Here is a 21327-nt window from a genome sequence, read left to right as displayed (position 1 = left end):
TTATGCTGTCAAATTAGCATAAAAATGAGTGTAGGAACAGATTTACTTTAAAACAGCCATTGTCAAGGAAAAATTCATTGAAGATTAAATGATAGGTTGAATAAAATTCCTTTGTTGAGCCTGCAGCTCCTGGGGGATCCTATTCTAGCTGGGGCTGGGTCCAATACTGCCTGTTCAAAACATACTTGGGATCACCCAACTTTTATGTTAACTCTTAACCTGTCAGTGGGAACAAAATGGAAAGCCATGGATTAAATGATTCTACTGTATTTTTAGCACCTCCACCCAGTGTTTGTCTGGTTAAACTTAAGGTAGTAAAAATTTAATTCCTCCTCATACTTAAGTGAGGAAGTGAATGGTTCGTGTGATATAATTTTGCAGTATTTTAAAAAATCTCATATTCTTGAATATTTGAGGTTAAATTATATATGGGAAATTTTTCTTTCCAGAAAAAAAAAAAAAAAAAAGAAAAAAAAGAAAGAAAGGGCTTCACTATTTACTGTTATTCATGGGTCTTTAAAATAACCTGTGCTCCGATCGCTTCATTCTTTCCCTGAATGAAGTTTGAAAATTTGAGGTGGACATAGACTAAAGGTAAATTCAAATTCACAAACATGTGGCAGATGCTAATTCTGGAAACTATTATGAGCTCTAGATGGTTTTTCTCCTGATTTTCTAATCTCCTAAATTTTAAAAGAAATCTAACATTCACTCTTACTAATCTTAGCCAGTTATAATTTTAGGTACTGTAGAGAAAACCGTGTTTCTGATTTCTGGAATGTTAATGTTCAGATACAAGGCTAGCTGAATTTTAAGCTCCAGATAATAATAAAGGAGCAAGTTAGAAATTATGTCAGAATTTGGGCACATTCCATCTTCACTAAGTCTAAGAAGAGAGTCTATAAGAATACTCTTATGTGTTTTTGTAAATCAATGGTATTATGATCAAAGATAACTCTTTTAGTCATTTAAATAGAAACATGACAGAAAATAACCAATAATAAGTATTATCTCTGGAGCCTTAATAGAAACTGAGTATAACAGAGAAAAGAAAGGAGGGTTTGGGGGGACATGGCTAGACTAACATGAGTGTTTGTTTTATAACTCTAGCCAGACTGGTGGTCTGAACTGCTTCTGAAACATTTTGAACAGGCAAGTTGCTTACGCCGCTGGACATGAATCTGCTGGTATATGTGTGATAAGAATATACTGAATACTTGGGCTGACAGGCAGTATCTTTTTTGAGTTTTATATTAAGAAAATACACACGTAATTTTTCCCTAATCTCTAACTTGGTATAATCATTATTAAAAATCCCAAATGCAGCGGGGGGAAAAGAGTCTTCCAAAACTTTCCCAGAACTTCTCCTTCTCAACCTGAAAGTGTAGTAACAGCTTCGACCTCTGCCTCCCTCCCTTCTGCGTGTCTGGTGGGGGTGGGAGGTTTGTTTGGGGGAGGTTTTGTTTTGTTTTTAGGACAGAGTGCACGTTCTTATGAAAGAGACAGGGAAAGTTTTACCTGTCCGTCTTCTGCTTTTTTTTTTTTTTTTTTTTTTTTTTTCCTCTTTTCTTTTAAAGATTGGTGATAAGGAATTCTAACTACTTAATGAGATGGGAGAGGCCTCTCTCCATTGGAGTGGAGGAGCCCAGATGGAAGTTGATGGATTGGACAGGTAACATGAAGAGTCCCGCCCCTCATGCCTATAGTTGGGTATATATTAGGGAACCTTAAAGTATGTACAGAGAGAGAAAGAGAGAGGCACCTGAATTCTGTTATCTTCTTAGAAGATTTGCAGCGACAGGCTCTCAGAGGGGGTGGGGGGGCTGGCAAAACCCTGGAAGCAGAAAAGAGGAGAGCAGCCTTGACCAGTCTCACTGCTAACATGTTGTACCTGGAAAACAATGCCCAGACTCAATTTAGTGAGGTAAGGTTTTAAGATTTTAGCCTTCTGCATAGAGATGCCTTTTCTTCGCTTCTTCTTCTCAATAAAAACATAACATCGGTGGGGTTCTAGTGACCCAGTGTGAATGTGCCTGCAAGTTGTGTGTGGGGATCTTCTTTTCTGAGTGACTGCTTTCTGTGGTGGCTGAAGGAATTTCTTTTATTTTCTTTGAGTATCAGATGAAACAGGAGGAGCAAAAGGGAAAACAAAAATTCCTGGGTGACATTATGTGTTTGAAGGAACACAATATCCAGGAGTTTACAAAATTGCTTTTCTTATCAGAAGAGCAGCGGAAGTAGAGAGCATTCTGCTAAGAGCATGGTTGGGTGTGAATGTACCAGGGAGACAAACTAATTGTGTACTAACTGTTTAGTTCAGTTCTCTGGGCTTCATGCTAAAAAGAAATGGAGTTTTTGTTTAAGTAATGAAGTGGGTTTGTTTAAAGCTTTTTTTTTTTTGTTTTTGTTTTTGTTTTTTTTTGTTTTGTTTTGTTTTGTTTTTGTTTTAAGATGTATCAGTCTGGGGAGCTCATTTAAATATAGACACCTTGAGTACTGTCCACACTGTGAGGTGACTGAGGTAGAAGTTTCCCATGGAAGGACAGAAAAGTTACTTCAGAAGAGTATACCATTAACCATTGGTGTGTGTGTGTGTGTGTGTGTGTGTGTGTGTGTGTGTGTGTGTGTGTGTACGAAAGTGAGTATCAGAGCGTTCAAGATTTTAAGGTTTGGCAGTCCTCTGCTCTCTTCTGAGCAAGTCTGACATAGGGATTTTAACCGCTGGACACAGGGATGAGGGGGAGTAAGCCACTGCACAGACCCGAGCGCCCTGAGGATGTTCCCTGGGCCGGCAAGGCCTCACAACAATATTAGTTTACATTCCTAGGAAGAGGCAGCTGTGTTGACACTGATCTGATCGGGAGGGTGCAGGGGCTGGCTGTCCAGAGAGAGTCCCGTCTTTCCTTTCCGATGGGAACACGCGCAGGTGAACGCTTGGTAAAAGGAGGCAGGGGTGCGGGAATCCAGCTCCTTCACAGTCAAAACAAATCCTAGCACCCAGCTCAAGGTGCAAGAGGAAGAGAAGAAGCCAAGGGCAGTAGAGCAGGGCCAGCGCTGCGTGACTGACCACGCTGTCGTCTAGACACCTGAACTGGGCAAATAGAGCAGGGGAAATATCAAGTTATCTCCAGGAGGAAAAGGAAGTACCTGCTTTCCTTTAAAACAGACAGGCAGTCTTGCCTGTCCTTGCTAGAGAAACTTGAGTTTCTTGTTTTGCTTTACTATTGAGAGGGAGCTTATAATGTTAGCAAACAATTTTTAAAAAAATGTGTTTCTGTCTCTTCCCGTTGCGTCCGATGTTGCTCGGTTTTTATTAGTAAAAAGCGATCAGTCTGTTCATCTAATGCCGTCTGCATTTGTAAGCTGTTTCGTGCAGTAAATTTCCAGTGTCTAGGGACTATGAGTGAATGTGAAAGAGAAAAGCAAAATTAGTTCTAAGATATGGGTGAGAATCTGACAAACCTGGTGTCAAGTTACAAAGAAATGATTGTCTTAAAAAAATTTAGTGTCAGAAAAGAAAGAATTAAAGAAAAACATGACAATGGAATATATCTGCGGAAAACTGCCTTTCACAGAAACGGTCGTTTTTATGTGCATGAATATGGCAACCTTCTCATGAAGGAAATACCTCTACACGGGCGTCTCAAATGCTAGGCAGAGAATAGTCAGAGTTCCGGAGGCCGCGGGGCCAGCGGCTGGAATGCCACTGAGCAGCCTAGGAGACAGCTACACAAGAACATGGCTGTACTTCCTGTTGTCTCAATCACGTTCCTTGCTTGCTTCATGCCTTTCCTATTCTTCCATCAGTGCATGCAGTACGTGGTAACTTCGTGGCCAGCTTCTGTTGAGACCGGCTTGCTTGCTCGTGTGTGCGGGCTTCTCGTTAATATCTAGTGCTGCCTCTAAGTGTGTGAGGTATTTAGATCCACTTGCTTCTGTGACCATGGAGTTTTAATAAAGAAGAACTTGGATATTCATGTTTATTCATACCCATTATTGAAGAAATAGCAAGAACTGTTAAACCTGGATAGATTGGGAGGGGATCCAAAAGAAATATAATATCTAGCAAATATTATTTAATAACTATAATGTGCTCTCTGACCTAAATATTTTTTAAGTTTTTTGAGAATTTGAGTTGCTAATACAAAAGGCAGTAAAGAAGCAGTATGTTCGTCTCTGTGTGCTCTTCAACTTTCTAGGTGTTTCCCCTCAGCAAAGCTGGGTTCAGCGAAGCTGCTAATGAGGATGAAAGGGTCCAGAGGGAAAGAGGATATGGGCAAGAAGTGACAGGCAGGGCTTAAAGTCCTGCCCTTGTGTGACAATGGAGAAGTAACAAGCCTACACTGGGACCTAGTGCCAAGTGTGAAACCATCCCAGACTTAGATAAAGACTGTCACAAGAAAGGAATTTCTTCACAGATCAAAATGTATTTTTTAAAACAATAACACAACAAAAGAACGAACAAACAAAACCCCTAGATTTGTGCCTCCCTCACCCTTTGCTGCAATACACATCCATCTCTGCATGTGTGTATGTGTGTGTGTGTGTGTGTGTGTGTGTGTGTGTGTGTTAGAGACGGGGGGGGGGAATAGGGTGGGGGTAGGGAAGAGAGGAGACGAAATGAGAAGAGGAGAGAAAAGCTTTGTTTTAGAAAGGGATCTTTGTTGAAACATCCCAAGTTTGGAGAGGGAAAAAAGACCTTTTTGTGACCTGATACTAAACAAAGTCCAAGACTCAAAACTTTCCATTTTACTACTCAGAGTTAAATACTGTTATTCATATTACATATTACTGTTTCTCATTGTACATTAGAGTGCTCTGTATACAACTATGTACTGCTTACTAACATTTGTACCTGGGACTCTGCGGAGCAGCTGTATCCTCTAAAGAGGGCTGTTGTAACTCAGGCAGCTACCCAGACAGATTTCCATGAATTACTTCTGCAACGCTTCTGGGAAAGTGCCACAGCGTCAGCGAGAGCCCTTGTCAGCCAGGTCACTGTTCACTCAGTTGACCTCCGGTCCTGTGGGGTCCAGGCAGGGCAAGCTTTCCCCATCTCTGTCCTTTGCTGCACTTAAAATAGGGGACAATGGTTTTTCCTTTGTTAATAAATGCCAGTCCTAAGGGTCCCCATGCAGGGCTTGAGATGAGGAACCTTCTTAGGCAAAGAACAGTGGCAAGCATCAGCTTAGTGTCAGCCACAGTCTCTCTCCACGAGGCTGCCTTGCCCTACCTGATTTCCAATTGGGTGCCCTCAAGCCCAGAAGGGACTGGGAGAAAGAGATCTTAGATGGCAGATCATAGATCATACCTTCCTCGCTACTATTGGAAGAGAGATGGACTGATAAAGAAACACTTATCCTTTGTCTAGATAAGGGAAAGCTTGTTTGGTTTGGTTGTTTTTTAGGTGCGCAGTGATCCTCAACGGGGGGGGGGGCGGGGGGGGAGTATGAATGAATGTTACCCACATCAGCCCAACAGGACTGGCCGTTCTTTCTCCCAGACTTCGTTCATTTCTTGAATGCAAATCTGCCACAGACTTTTTTTTAGGTTTGAACGCAGAGGATTTAGAATGAGTTCAGTACTCTGCCCTGTTAAGGAAGTATGTGCCTGAGGTCATAAGACTTAGTTTATCAAAAAGGATTTGAGTGAAATGTTTAAAAAGTATGGTGCCTCAAACACACACTAGCTTTCTTTGGTGTGAGATGATTGCTTAGGAGAGAGGAGCATAAGTTAAAAATATCTTTCCTTGTGGCTATCAAGTCAAATTTTTTGTTGTTGAATAGTTTTAGGTTTTTACTATATATTGATAGGAGAGAGAGAGAGAGAGAGAGAGAGAGAGAGAGAGAGAGAGAGAGAGAGCACTAGTGATCAAAAGAGAACTTCATTAAACAAGAAAATCTTTTCATAATTGCCATAAGGTTTACTTGTTCTGAAGATGGCAATGTCTTCTAAACCTGGTGGACTAATCCCTCTCCTTTGATACCTGATGAGAAGTAGGTTGGGTGATGGGCAAAGGTGTTCTCTCTCACCAGATGCTAATTTTAATGGTGCTCTCAGAGACTATAGACAGGGCAGGGGATTGGGGGTTTAGAGCACAAAAGCTTGGAATGTTACAGGGAAGGCAGTCCTTTTAGAAGTTCATCTGAGTCACAGTAGAGGTCGTCAGTGTGATAGACAAGTGTGAGCAGCATGCAAAGTGTCAGAGCAAAATGAAAACCCACACTGGGACAATGAGGAAATTCCAAACGTATGTGCTGGATGCAGCTGAACTTGGAAGGACAGCTAGAACTCTGAGTCTAGACTTAGAGGAAGGAAGGAAGATTTTTAGAGGAAGTGATAAGACACAAGTTGGGTGCTGGCTGAGGCACTCAGAAATGTCATGTAGTTCAATGGAATAGAACATAGGGAGTCATTAGGACATAAGGTTAAAAATATTCAGTGGTTAATCAAGGTCCTTGCTACTGAGAGGGGAGTGTGTTAACAGTGCCCGTGACAAATTGGGGATGAGCTCTGAGCACAGAAGTGTGCAATTGAAACTCTATGTGAGAGCTCATAGGGAGGGAAGATCTATGGCTTAGTTATGGACTACATGGGATAGGAAACTGTGTTTCTTGCACTCACTGTATATCGACTGCCAGTTCTGCACAGCTCCGTTGGCTTTGCTTCGCCAGTTGGAAGAGGTGAAAGGAACCGTTTCTCAGGTCTCTTTCAACGCATGTTCTCTCTGCCCATAGCTCTTTTCAGTCGCTGTGGTTCCTGCTATAGACAAATTGGGGATACTTACTCTTGTTTTACCCTGTTTATATCTGCTACTCCTGTAAAATTAATAATCCTCCTTTTCATTTATAAAAATGTTCTAGCTGGTACACACATTATTTGGTTACTCTAAAAATGGATTCTTTTCCTTTCCATATTTTTTCCCTAAATAAACTATTCCCAAATAAGAAGTAAAATATATGTCTCTATAAATCAGACATCAGCCACAATTCATATGGATTTTTTCCCATTAAAATTAACATTTCTGTAGGAGTCAAGAAGCCCTGAAAACCAAGTTTAGACACATGGACTGTTCTTAAAAGGGAGGGAGAAGTAAGTAAGTAGTAGCCACAGACCTTTGAGAATTTGCCAGCCTAGAAAGAACAGATTGTACTCACAAATGATTCCAACATAAAACTAGCTTGAGAGGCACACTGTAGTTTCTGAGAGAGAGAGAGAGAAAAAGAGAGAGAGAGAGAGAGAGAGAGAGAGAGAGAGAGAGAGAGAGAGAGACAGAGACAGAGACAGAGACACAGAGAGACAGAGAGGAGAGAGAACATAAATTATTTGTAATAAATATTTCATGTTAGAGCTTCCACAATTCAGCAAATAATAGAGGGGAAAATTCAGTGTGCAAAGAACATAGGTGAAAAATTATTAAATTGTAAGAGAAAAGAATCAGATCAAGGCATACTGATTAGAAAAGAGAATATATTGATTTATAAACTTCTGAGCATTAAAGATGAAGAACTTTCACAGAAACAGTGAGAGAAAACTTTTATGCTCTGAAACATGAAATCTGTTCATAAATTTGAGATTCATAACATTGATGGCATGCTCTGGGGGTGCTAAGAGGCGAACTATAGCAAGAGAGAAAAATTAGCCCAGAAAATGACTTGAACTAGAAGGCACTGAGGATCACTACCCAGTTCCATAGACTTTAGTGGAGATAAGATACAGTGCATTTTGTTTATGTGGAAATCAGAATGGGGGAGAAGCTTCAGATGATTTTTTTGGTTAGGAATTAATTATATTTCCCAGTCATCATAGGTCCAAGATATGAAAATCTTCTATTCTGGTCAGTGCTCTCAATAAAAATTGTAGTTCTGGAGATAAAAATGGAAGACCAAATCCACCTGTGTGATTTGCTCAACATAAGCATTCCCGTCAGAAGGTTTTAGAACAGATACATATTCAGGTGGCAAAACCACCTCCCCACCAATTTAAGAAAAATATATGTAGCATGTTTAGGCTTTAATTTATCACATAAAGTATCTCACCCATGACATTTAAAATTTTTATTTGGAGGGTCAATAGCATCTGGAAAGACATGTTGGGAAGAGACCTATCTTTGTCGATAACACTATACTTTCCTTCCACAATCCCCCATCACTCTATTTCTCCAAAGAGCAGATGCAGGAAACTGAGAAAGCAGAAGTGTAGAACAGCAAGACTGGCAGGACAGGCTATGGGTGGATAGATGCTGATGTGGGAGTTGACAACTTGGTACAAAGACAAAGAAAAGCCTGGTGTGGACACGTAACCCTAACACTCTTAAGGCAGAGGCAGGAGCATTGCAGCAAGTTTGAGGCTACCCCAGTCTACACTGCAAGTTCCAGCAAGTTCAAGCTAGAGTCTGTGTTTCTTTTTTTTTTTTTTTTTTTTTTTAAGATCAAAATGAAATAGATAAAAATCAAGACAAGTAGCGTAAGTCGATGGAGAGAAAAGAGGGCTGAGCTCGGTGATCAGCGGAGGAACAACCCCAGCTTGTCTTACTTCTCTTCTTCTTCCTCTTCCTTGTGTAATACTCCATGACACCAAATATGTTCGGAAAGTGCCCAGCCTTATCCTTTTAGTTCTGTAGACTTTAGGGCAAAAGAAGAATTTTACAGAGTGCCGTCTGCCATCCAGTCCCCTTTGAAAAAAAAATAATTGAATGAAATATGTCTAAGGTCTGCACAAAGACAGTATCTTATAATTTACGCTTGATTTTCTTATGTGATATGGAAGTGTTCTATTCAAAGTAAAATCCCCCCCCCCCATTTGCCTGTAAGACATTGGGACTTGTCTGTTTGTTCATATTTAAAGAAAGGCTTTCTCCATGTAGTCCTGGCTGTCCTGAAACTCATTCTGTACACCAGGCTGGCCTTGAACTCAGAGACTCTCCTTCCTCTGCCTCTGCCTCTGCCTCTGCCTCTGCCTCTGCCTCTGCCTCTGCCTCTGCCTCTGCCTCTGCCTCTGCCTCTGCCTCTGCTTTTGGGATGCTGAGATTCAAGGTATGCACCACTACTGCCCTCTCCATGGGACTTTTCATTTCTAAATGTATTTGATGTTGTACTGGGATTAACTCATGTGCATTTAGTTTGAAATGAAGTCATTCAAGAAGTTTCCTCTTTGAAGACAAGGTGAGATTGCATGACTGTAGATTTAAGTGGAGATGGCCTCACCAGATAAATTATCTATTTGTCAATTTAAAATTGAGCAACTTGTGTTAAGACAAGTCACACATTGACTATGGGGAGGGGAATAACTTTGAAGTATTTTGGGGGAAAATTGATATTTCATTTAAAACTTATAACCTGTATATTTTTTCCTGTTGCTTAGAGACCAAAAAAGAAAAAAAAAAAGATGGGGGGGGGATAATAAAATATATATAAAAGCAGTGGTGGGTGGCCAGAGGAAAAGTCATGAACCAATCTGTCAGTGACTCTGGAAACACTACAAAGGAAAAGAGTCCCCGTTCTTAGTGGTGTAGAAGCCACTAATAGGTGCAGTTAATATAATGCCCCTGTGAGAATTACCATCCCTGAAGAGAGCTTGCTTTAGACAGGACTCAGCACAGACCTTTTCTTTCTTCCTTTCAAGCTTGCTCAAAACCCCCACAGGGGCCATTTCCAACCACTGCAGTGATCTTTCTCAGGCTGAGTCTTTCTCAGATCACAGAGACAATGGGGAATATACTGTTTACTCAAATCAGTCTGGATTAGTGTCAGTCTATTGATGGAATCAGAATTAAAAGGAAAACCATTTTCCCTCACAAAGGCCAACAACAGCAGATGCTTGGGGGATGGCTTGACTACTTTTAACCAGACTGTGGGAGATATTTCTCAGACTAACCTAGAGGACCCATCACACAGAGACACGTGGCAATACCAGGTGAGACAAGGCCATTCTTCCAAGCATCGCACATGGGAATTACCTTATTAGGCAGTGTCCATGCACTTAAAAGGCCAAAAGTCTGATGGAGGAAGTGGAGGAAGCAACTCCTTTACTTGCTTGATTGCTTGCTTTCTGTACCCCAACCCTCACAGACCCATCTATTATAATTTCCAGATGGAGTCATTAGGCTGGGTGGGGGAAAACTATTCTACCCATGAAGTCCCTCATAGCTCACCTTCAGAACAAGATTTCTGTCCTATGAACCTGTGTGTGCCACGTGCCTTTTCTCCATCTGATCACTAGTCTGACATCTCTCAAAGGACAGGGAATGGGGTATTTGCTTCCCAGTCCTCTACAGGGCTACTAATAATGCTCTCTGAATAATTTGGATGGCCACCTGTTGATCTTGCTTCAACTTGTATCTTCAGATAGAAATGTGGCTTTTGGTATCTCATAAAAATAAGACCATTTTTTAATGGTGGGCAAACAATATAAATATGCAAGGCTTGTCCTTGGTATGTTCTGTAGCAACAGAAACACGTGATTTGCCCTGATGTCTGGCAGGTTATTTGGTTGTTTGGTTGATTGTGGGTTTCCTGTAGTATGATGAATTTTACTCACTTCTCTTAAAATGTCAAGTGGCAAGAAAGGTTTTTGAAAAGATGGATTGGTTCCCTGGTTTAAGAATGGATTGTACTCTTAACAGGTAAACAGGGCAGAGTAAATGGTACTTTCATATAATTGATTGCCTATAAGGGCAGAGAATGTGTGTGGTTAAGAAGGAGAAAGCTTAGATTTTTATCTTGTACTGCAGTTAAGTGTTTACTTGTTACTATACGGATTCCTTGATTCAGTCTGTCCCCTTTGTGTCCAAGGCTCATCCCCAGAGATGTGGGTAGTTTGATCTGGGTGAGTGAGCTTGGTGACTGGCAAACACCCTCCTCTGATTAGTGTCTGTGCTGAGAAATCCTGAGTCGTTTTGCTTCAATATGCCAACTAAGCCTTTTCCCTCCAAGACACCCACTGTGGAGCTGGCTGTTGATAAAGGGCCACTTCTTGATCGAGGTAAATAAAGTGAGATGAGGAGTTAAATGTCTTCCAGAGTGAGGCATGCCTTCGCCAGACCTGCTAACCACAGTTTTGTTTTGCATTGAGAAGTGACAGGTTAGAGGAGGACCCCAACGCCAGCTACGTCACACCGTCTAATTACAAAGTGCAGTAAGGCATAGAACACTCTACCTCAGATGAAATGAAATGTGTAGCAATCAGCCAGGCAGCTGACAAGCAAGAGTAAATTAGCGGGCTGGGGCAGGGACCAGCAGCAGACTCCACATTTGATCCCTGGTGCTCAACCTGGAAGACAAGGAAGAGAAAACAAAATGAGAGCGTGTGGCCTAGTGCTCTTCATTTGCAAATGGCAGGACTCAGGAGCATATATACTCTTCGCTTTGGACTCAGTGTATACCTTGTAAGTAAAGGCCGCTGGGTAGGCCTCTGGGTATGTGGTATAAAGCCTGGAAGAAGGTCATAATTTACAGCATTTCCAACAAACAGTCTATAAGTTTAAGAAGCCAGAGTCGTGGCTCCTCAAAACATACATTTGTAATTTATTAATCATGTCACTGTTCTAAAACAGAGCTTTGGCTAGCTGGACAGAAAATTGTACAAGTCAAAAAAGGCTAGACCAACTAGGTGGCCTAGATATCAGAAACTAAAGGCTTCTCTAAGCTTTTATTCAGGTGGTTTATTTCCAAAGGAACCCGTATTTGCCCTTAATTGTTTTTAGTAGGAAGCAAATAATAACAGGACCGTCAAAATGGAGACTCTCATGCCTGACCTACATGCACTGAAAAAAAAGTCTTGACCATCAGGTGAAAAAAAAAAAAAAAAAAAAAAAAAAAAAAAAAAAAAAAAAAAAAAAGCTCAGCCTTGGCACAAAAGGGAGGATGTGTTCATTTTCAGGAAGTAGAGGCTCCTTACTAAGCTCCTGAGTTAGGTGTGAGCCACCAGGTATTACTCACTGTAGGTGAGTGACAATTCTGGCTCTTCTGCTATGGGTTCCCACCAATGCTGAAGCCCAAAGAACAATTCCCATCTACAGAGAGCATAAGAAACACAAAGCAAAGGTCACTGAGATTATAGGAGATGCCCAATATTCTCAGCTGACAGATGGGTGCTGAGATGAATACAGAGTTCTTTCAGGACAAGCCAACCTTGCTTTGTTACCTTAGAATAAGGAAGAACCTTTTTTAATGTGATTGGTAGTTGAAGGATCTTATACTTGTTTCTGAAAACATAGATTCCTGACATCTACCTTGCCAGAGACATTTCTCCAAGTAATGGGAACTTGTCCCTGAATACAACACATCTGACCCCCCCCTCCCCTGTGAATTTATTGTCTGGCAGAGCAGACCAATGTTTAAAATGATCAGTTTACACAGTTACAATGATAATTATGCAGTACCAACAGGAAGGGTTATGAAGATGGGATAGAAAGGCAGACTCATGTGTCTGGGCAGGGAGAGGGGGTGTGTGCAGAGGGCATGAAAACAGAAATTTGAATAATGAAGCAAGAGTTCCCTTCTGAAAAGTTGAAAGGAGGACCATTTGTCAAAGGGAAGTTGTAATGACTCTGGTCAGTTTAAAGATGGGACCATTTTCTTAAAAGAATAGAGATCATCTCACTGGGTTCATCATGAATGCCATGAAGAAATTTGTGCCACCTTTTCCATGGAAGCTCCAAAGAGCTAGAGCTCTTTTGGTAATTGTGGCTTAAATAGAAGAATTCTGAGAATGGGAGGATGGCGTATTGGGTAGGGTAGAAGCCTTTAGCTATTTGAAAAGGCCACTTTCCTTGAATGCAACTTTTAGATGAAAGGCGGACATTCACAGGTGCACAGAATGGCTCGTAGTATAACGCTGAACACATTATTTTATCCCACGATCTCCAGTTTCTTCTTTGTTAAAATAAATATAAAATGTGAGTATCCGTGAGGACACATGGGGACCAACAGTGCAGAGAACTTGAATATAAAAAGGCCCAAACTGAAGACTCGGTAGGAGTGTTAACATCAATAATAGCTAATATCTTTCCACAGAGTGGCTTGCATATAAATACTACACACATATCACAATTTTAGGGTTTACTCTGGACAGTCATTACTATTTATTGAGATTGTTGTCTCCTGAGTCATGTCAGCATGAGCTGCACATCTCCTAAGATATAAACACCCTGCTGTTTTCTTTCATGGCATCGGATGTAGATTAAGCACATGAACTGAGAATTGTTGATGTGCTCCGCAGTCAGTGGATTGTGTTGTCCATAGAGATGGCCTAACTTGCACTGAAGATCTCCACTAGTGTGCACTGCCTTTCCCCAACATTACCACGTGCCGAGATAGAGTGAGCACAGTATATGATTCCTCTGGACTGATGATGCCTTCTGCTTGCACTTTAATAGTAGCTCACAGGTGGAACAAACCGAAGCCCTGACTTTCTTTCTCTAACATGCGTCGAGAATTACAAAACTGATTAAAAGCTTATACTTCTACTGCCCATCAAGCCTTCATTTACTTGGTGCACAATGGTGTCGGCCTCGAGATTCTTTCTCATGGCTTGTATCTGTCCTGATTTTCAGGATACGTACTTACTAAAGCCCTTGAGTTAAAATTTCATTCACTTAACTGAACTGTATATATTTCTCTTTCACTAAATTTAGGTCTCGTTTCATTATCTTCAATGTACTCTTCTGTGTTTGTCCCTTTTCTACCCTTGAGAACTCTCTGTGTGGTTATTGTTGTCCGAGAATCTTGACTTTCCAAGATTCTTGATACTATAATAAAATATTCTAGTTGGTTCTCGGCCTATACTTTAGGTTTGTTTTCACGTAAACACTTTATTCTTATGTTTTGTTTATTATATGAATGGATACGTGTTATTTTCAGTGACTTATTTTTTTATGATTGCATAGCAACCAAAAAAAAAAAAAAAAAAAGGTAAAATATCTTATCCTCAATGAAATAGGGTTTTGAGAAAAGGTGCCAGGACTTCTGTGTTTAAGGTAGAGAGGTGTTGATCTAACTCAACATTCTACTGCAAATATCTTCTTGACCCGAAACAGAATGCCTTCAGTTAATTATGTTCAATTCTTGCATAAAACAAACCATCATTATCTGAAGTGGGACAGGTGGTGTGTGGTTGGAAAATGTCAAGCATTTTCCCCTTAGGCTGTGTTTGTTGAAAAGCATTATTCTGCTGATATTATTGGGTCAAAATGAAGTGCTGTGTCCTAACGAGTGAGGAAGGGAATGAAGGCTTTATGAAGCCAATCTCATGAAGAAACTGTTTTCTTTGCCCAAGACAGCCTTAGAAGGCTCACGAAGGCCCCTCCTTGAAACTCGAGGCAAAAGATTATATCCACTAAGGAAACTAGCTATGCCAGTGAGACAGAGTTTGTTTTTTTGTTTTTTTGTTCTGTTTTTGTTTTTTATATTTATGTAGAGTTAGACTAGGTAAATCTAAACAAAGACAAAAGTGATGAGTCCATGCACCTGTTTTGAAAGTAAGATCATAGTATCATTTTAAAATATCATCACAGGGGCATAATAGAATGTGCAAACTCTTCCCACCTTCCCATTGTCTTCATGGTCTCATGCAGATTCTTAGTCTATAGGCAGCTGGGGTCAAGTTTTCTCACCTTCCTCACCCAGCGGAAGGGTACATTGCTGGTAGTGTCAAGACTTAAGCTCATGCCACCAGGGCTGAGAGTTCTGTTACACTTCTAAAATCCAAACAGAAATATGAGAAGTGCTGAAGAAGTCTAATCCCCTTACCCAACAGTCATTCAAGAGCCAAAAATATTTTTTTCCAAGTGAAATATGTTGGCTATTTTTTCCATGTGATCTCAAAGTACCAAGTATAACAGCAATATCTAAGAGAGAGAAATTGGGATATTTGCCTTCTACAGGTAAATTAGGGGACAAGATTTGTTTGTTGATTTTATTTTCCACACACAACTTTTACTTAAGCCTCATTTACAAGGAAATATTCAAATGACTTGTTTTGATACTTTTATTGGTGTTAATTTTTATAGGAAGGTGATATATTTTGAGCTTCAAGTGACTATAAATTCAGGTGTTTAAGACAGACATTGCTCATAGCAACCTATTGAAATATTACTGAGCTCATGTGAAAGAAATTCAGGTCCATAACACGTTCAAAATCTAAAATGGTCACTGAAAAAAGGAAAATAAAACTAAGCTTCAGGGGTTGTATTCTTAAGACATTTTGACAGATCAGACATAGAAAAATCTAGTCTGGTGCTGCCCGAATCCTGGACACGAATTGAGGTCTGTTGACAGCTGTAGATGGAGACTGTACATGAAAGGAGGCAAAAGGGACGCCCCTTCCTTTGCTTTGGTGATTAACAGTTGAATATGGGTTTTTTTTTTTTGCCCATGACCAAAGCCAACAAACCCCTGGTTTTCTACCAACCGTATCTGTGTTCCCCAACATTCTTGAGGTGTTCTGTGGTATCTGAAAGGGTAGCATATTCTTGTGTGTTTCATCCTTGCAGTGCGAAGGTCAGCTCATTCATGGTGAATGTGACTATACTTCAGGGAAAAGCACTGGAAATACTTTGGGTCCAGTCAAGGGCTTGCTCTATTTCCAAGTGGCTTCTACAGGAAATAAACCAACTGGCTAAAGTCGGATGAGTTACCTCTCTTATTATCTGAGAAGTACAGCAAATAGCAGGAAAATTGTGCCCATTTTTAGGTGAAAAAAAAAAAAGGCTGCCTCTTTCCCTATGTAACAGGACAGGATGTATATCACTGACCTCCCTTTTTTTCTGTATGTGTGCACAGTATATCAGGGATATTCTGAGATCAAGTAACTTTATCATTAGAGAGACTCTCCTCTATATTTCATTTCAAATGCCCTGACACTCTTTGTTCCTTAAGAAACACAAATGCCCAGTGGTCTTGTTCCCAGGGCAGTGTTTGTGTCTGATACACAAATGTCACCTCCTAGTCCCTGACACTCTTCGGTGTCAGCATTCATAATCAATTAGCATTCCAGCATAACTCACTACTACTCTGTGTGTTCATGGAACCACCAAGAGGAGTGAAGGGGACAGTATTGTTTCCTCATCTCCACCAGCTTCACTTTGCTGGAAAACAACTATTCTGTCACCTACCCAGTTTTCAAGAATGACGGTTTATATGCTGGAGTTAAAACACAGTAACTTAAGACACTCCATCTGAGAGCTACAGGGAATATCTTCAAAGTGCCACTGGGTATTGCTTAGCTTTCTAATATCAGGCATTAAAAAATGCTTCACTGTGGATGAAGAGGCCCTGAGCTTTCACCTTGCATTAAGCACTAGAATTTATTTTCCTGTCCTGCCTGGGGAGCCCTTACAATTCTGAGTCCTGTTGGCTGGTCAGTATTCAGTCAATATATGCAGACAGTCCTCCAATAAAAGAAAGAAACAAAAGTGAGAATTCCTAAATGACAAGTATTTCAAATGTAACTTGAATGGAACTATTTCCTGTGGGTTTTTGCTTACTAATTTATGATTTACTTACTTATTTCCAACAATCTATGAAATGTGTCTAAAAAGGCCTTGTACACATACATTTTCACCAAAATCCCACGCATGTTCATTTCTCTTTATAGACACTAGAAAACAAAATAAAAAATGTGGCTTCCGTTGTCATCTAAGCCCACAATTAGAAGTGTTGAATTTATGATTTTTAAAAACTGAGACAAATGAATATACTACTTGGATTTAATTTTTTTAAAAGCATATTTAGGAAGAATTTAAATTATTTCAATTTTCCACTTTTTATTGCTGAATATCAAATAGAATTTCCACAATGCTGAGGGCTCTAGTTTTATGTGGTTATATATTGAGGAATTAGGAGGAACAGATGATGCTGTTTCTAGTCTAGGATTTTACTGAGCTGCACAGAGCTTAAGACCGTGGCATCAGAAGCAGGTCAGTAAACAGTCACTGCTCTCTCAGTGACTTTTGGAAGACAGTTTCTTCTTTAGTGTCAAGTATGTTCAGCTTTGCAGCCAGGGCAGGGCCCGCCTTTGAGATGCCTCTGTAAATGGAATTTTACTTTTTCTTCAGTCCTTGGAGAACTGATGTGTTTGCTTACTGGCTTTTAAAACTTGGCCCCCAACTTTTTTCTTTATATGTATTGGGGTGGAAGGGGGAAATTCAAAGGGCCGGTGTCTCTTTGTTCTTCTCCAAGCCCACAATTAGTTGCTGTTTCTGCTGTGTAGCTGGAGGGAGAGGAGGGGTGGGCCAGCAGCCTTTTACTGCCTACGAGAAAGTGTTCTGCTAGCTTCTTTGTCCTTTTTGTCAGGGACCAGTGCCTCCCTAATTGTCCTGCTCTAGGAAAGCACGTGCCCTTGCCAGCATTATCTGATTCCTACAGGACTTTCAAGAGTACTTTGTATACTGACCCTTAACGAAACACAAATAAGATTTCTTCAATCCCCTTCCCAAGCCGTGGCCTCTGGTTTGCTACATAAGAGCTTTAGTTTAGCAGGGTGTAGACACAATTGTACCTGCCTCCGCTTTTTTTTTTTCCTGTCCAAGGTGTCTCCCCGTAGTTCAGACACACCCGTCTGGAAGGGAGGTCGAGGATGAAGGGTAGGTAGGAGAGGGGTAGGAACTGTAAAAGTCAGAAAGGAGAGAAGATGAGACAAACAGCTGCACTTGTCAACATGGGGATAAGTGTAAATAGATTAATAGTTATTTACAGAGCAAATGGGAGGTGGCATTCAGCACTGGAATGTGAGTGTCTGAATGGAATGGGATGGGCGTATGGCTGTGGGCACTTCGGCAGATGCTCTCAGGACTGAATGGAATGGCCGAGTCTGTCTCCTCCCGAGACAGAGTTACAATTGATAAAATCATGCTATTAAACTTAAAGTTTAAAATGAAAAGCAAAACTCAAGCCTTCACTTCTTTCTCTCTTCTTTCTTTTCTTCCTTCTTCTTTTTTCTTCCTTCTTTCTTTTCTTCCTCCCTTCTTTCTTTTCCTTTTTAAAATCATTTTTGTTCTCCATGATTTTTCACAGCCAGGCTCTCTCTGGATTATATTTGTATACACTCCTTGGCTCTGTTTAAAGAAAATATGCCCCAACAGGAGTAATTCTTTTTCCCTTCATTAGCTGGAAGAGAATACAAGGCTATCATGGCTCAAAAAAAAAAAAAAAAAAAAAAAAAAAATGCAGGCAAGAGAAACTGAACCATAAGCTCAATGTGACTCTGGTTAAGGAACAGCTGACAGTCACTGTCAGGCAGGCTTAAGGCAGATTCAAAATTTCTAGTTTGTCTGGACGGTAGTGCTTTGGGTAAATTATTTTTCTTCCTCTGAAAATGAGAACGTTGTTTTTCACGTAAATGGGCAGACTTTGATTAATTTTATAATCATTTCACTGCAACCCAACTCTGCTTTGGAGCTACATGAACTATAAAGTATTTCTGAATTACATCCATTGCTGTGTTTGTTTGTTTGTTTGTTTGTTTGTTGTTTATTTATTTTTGTTTTTCAAGAGGTTTCTCTGTGTAGCCCTGGCTCTCCTGTCACTCAATCTGTAGACCAGGCTGGCCTCCAACTCCTACAATCTGCCTGCCTCCTCTGCCACCCAAACGCTGTGATTGAAGGCATCTGCCACCATGCCCAGTTCCATCACAGAATTTCATCTCTAGCTAACAGATGAAGAGTACAGATGCCTTAAGAAATAGACCTGGATGACATGCTAATGTGGGTTACCTTGAAATTCATATGGTAAAGCTGACTGTGGCGTTTCAGGTCTACGAGTACCTCGGGAGATGAGACAGGAGGATAGCTTAGATCTAGAGTTTGAGTCTCACCCGAGAACCAGGCAAAGCACCATCTGAGAAAAGAAAGTCCACAGTGGTTTCCCCTGGCCATGCAGCACATTTCACCCCAGTCATTTCAAACTTGTCCCCCAGAGTGAATGCCTGTCACATGAATTTAGATTTAGTCCTAAAAAAAAAAAATTGCCTTATCAGTACAACCATTTCATACTCAATTCAAATAAATCTATCAGTTGCTCTCTTTCCTTATGAATATTGTAGCAACATGAGAGCCAGACCTAGGCAGTGGTTGCTACTGCTTCTGCTACTGCTACTACTTCCTCCTCCCCCCTCCCCCCCACCTCCTCCCCTCTCTTCCTCCCCTTGCTTGTTTAGAGTAAGGTGTTGCCTCGTACCTCAGATGTGTGGCTTTACTTGGTACGTGATGTGTTTGGGACATCATGCCCAAATTTTCAGAAAGCACACCAAATAATGCCAATTTTATTGAGCAATGAACTGTGGCTTACATGACTAATGCTGGGGTGTCTGGGTGTCTTTACAGCCACAGTACACGAACCTGGGGCTCCTGAACAGCATGGACCAGCAGATTCAGAACGGCTCCTCGTCTACCAGCCCCTACAACACAGACCACGCGCAGAACAGCGTGACGGCGCCCTCGCCCTACGCGCAGCCCAGCTCCACCTTTGATGCCCTTTCTCCATCCCCCGCCATCCCCTCCAACACAGATTACCCCGGTCCACACAGCTTCGATGTCTCCTTCCAACAGTCAAGCACTGCCAAGTCGGCCACCTGGACGGTAAGAGAGTCTTACTCCGACCCAGGACGGTGGGCACCATGTCACAGGATGTCTCCTTCTTCCAAGTTCAAATATTCCTTATCCAAATGAAAAAATAAATCATCTTTGTTATCCAGAGTTAGATAATAGTCAACACAAAACCAAATGTACTGGCATTGACCAGTGCGTAGTGATTTTCAACCTGTGTGTTCCTGACTGTGCACACTCTTGGGAGGTGCTTTGTATGCAGTTACAGAGATATGGAAACGTTGGGACAATGAGAAGTACCAATGTCCTAGAATATGGAATATGGAACATAGATATAGAATAAGGAATATGGAATATAAAATATGGAATATAAGATATGGATTTGGAGTATGGAGTATAGAGTATAGAGTTAGAATATAGAATATGGAGTATGAAATATAGAATATGGAATACAGAATATGGAATATAAAATATAGAATATAAAATATGGAATATAGAATATAGAACATAGAACATAGAATATGGAATATAGAATATGGAATATGGAATATGGAATATGGAATATGGAATATGGAATATGGAATATGGAATATGGAATATAGAATATAGAATATGGAAAATGGAATATGGTATATGAATTATAGAATATGGAATATGGAATATAGAATATGGAATATAGAATATGGAATATGGAATAGAGAATATGGAAGATAGAATATAGAATATGAAATATGGAATATAGAATATAGAATATAAAATATGGAATACAGAATATAGAATATGAAATATGGAATATGGAAAATAGAATAGAGAATAGAGAATAAAAAATATAGAATATGAAATATGGTATGTAGAATATAGAATATGGAATATAGAATATGGAATATGGAATATAGAATTTGGAATATGGAATATAGAATGTAGAATATGGAATATGGAATATAGAATATAGAATATGGAATATGGAATATAGAATATGGAATATGGAATATAGAATATGGAATATGGAATATAGAATATGGAATATGGAATATGGAATATGGAATATGGAACCTAGAATATGGAATATGGAATATGGAATGTAGAATGTAGAATATAGATTATAGAACATAGAATATGAAATATAGAATATAGAATGTAGAATATAGAATATGAGATATAGAATATGGAATATGGTATATGAAATATAGAATATAGAATATAGAATATAGAATACAGAATATGGAATATGGGATATAGAATATGGAAAATGGAATATAGAATATGGAATATAGAATATAGAATATAGAATATGGAATATGGAATATGGAATATGGAATATAGAATATAGAATATGGAATATGGAATATAGAATATGGAATATGGAATATAGAATATGGAATGTAGAATGTAGAATATAGATTATAGAATATGGAATATGGAATATGGAAAATGGAAAATAGAATATAGAACATAGAACAGAGAATAGAGACTAGAGAATATGAAATATGGTATATGGAATATAGAATATGGAATATGGAATATAGAATATAGAATTTGGAATATGGAATATAGAATATAGAATATAGAATATGGAATATGGAAAGTAGAATATAGAATATAGAATATAGAATATAGAATATGGAACCTAGAACATAGAATATGGAATAGAGAAGATGGAATATAGTATATGGAATAGAGAATATGGAATATGGAATATAGAATATAGAATATGGAATATGGAATATGGAATATAGAATATAGAATATGGAATATAGAATATGGAATATAGAATATAGAACATA

The 21327-nt window shown here is 39.7% G+C and overlaps 1 protein-coding gene across 7 annotated transcripts in view; it reads left to right on the top strand.

Annotated features, from left to right (window-relative positions):
• Positions 1 to 21327, top strand: part of TP63 (tumor protein p63) — a gene marked incomplete at both ends in the record, with an annotated part of 205897 nt that overhangs the window by 114745 nt on the left and 69825 nt on the right. For 4 of the 7 annotated variants that reach the window (XM_080919390.1, XM_080919389.1, XM_080919394.1 and 1 more), the window contains one exon: positions 19322 to 19576. In XM_080919390.1, coding sequence (XP_080775516.1) covers positions 19322 to 19576 — 255 coding nt within the window. Of the gene's footprint in view, positions 1 to 1882; positions 1925 to 19321; positions 19577 to 21327 lie in introns of those variants that run through there. The other 3 variants (XM_080919392.1, XM_080919391.1, XM_080919395.1) reach the window with 2 other exon arrangements.

Source organism: Micromys minutus, assembly GCF_963924665.1.
Source record: "Micromys minutus genome assembly, chromosome: 7".
Lineage (NCBI taxonomy): Eukaryota > Metazoa > Chordata > Mammalia > Rodentia > Muridae > Micromys > Micromys minutus.
The sequence above is the reverse complement of the archived record's forward strand: the minus strand, read 5'-3'. Positions and strand labels throughout refer to the sequence as shown.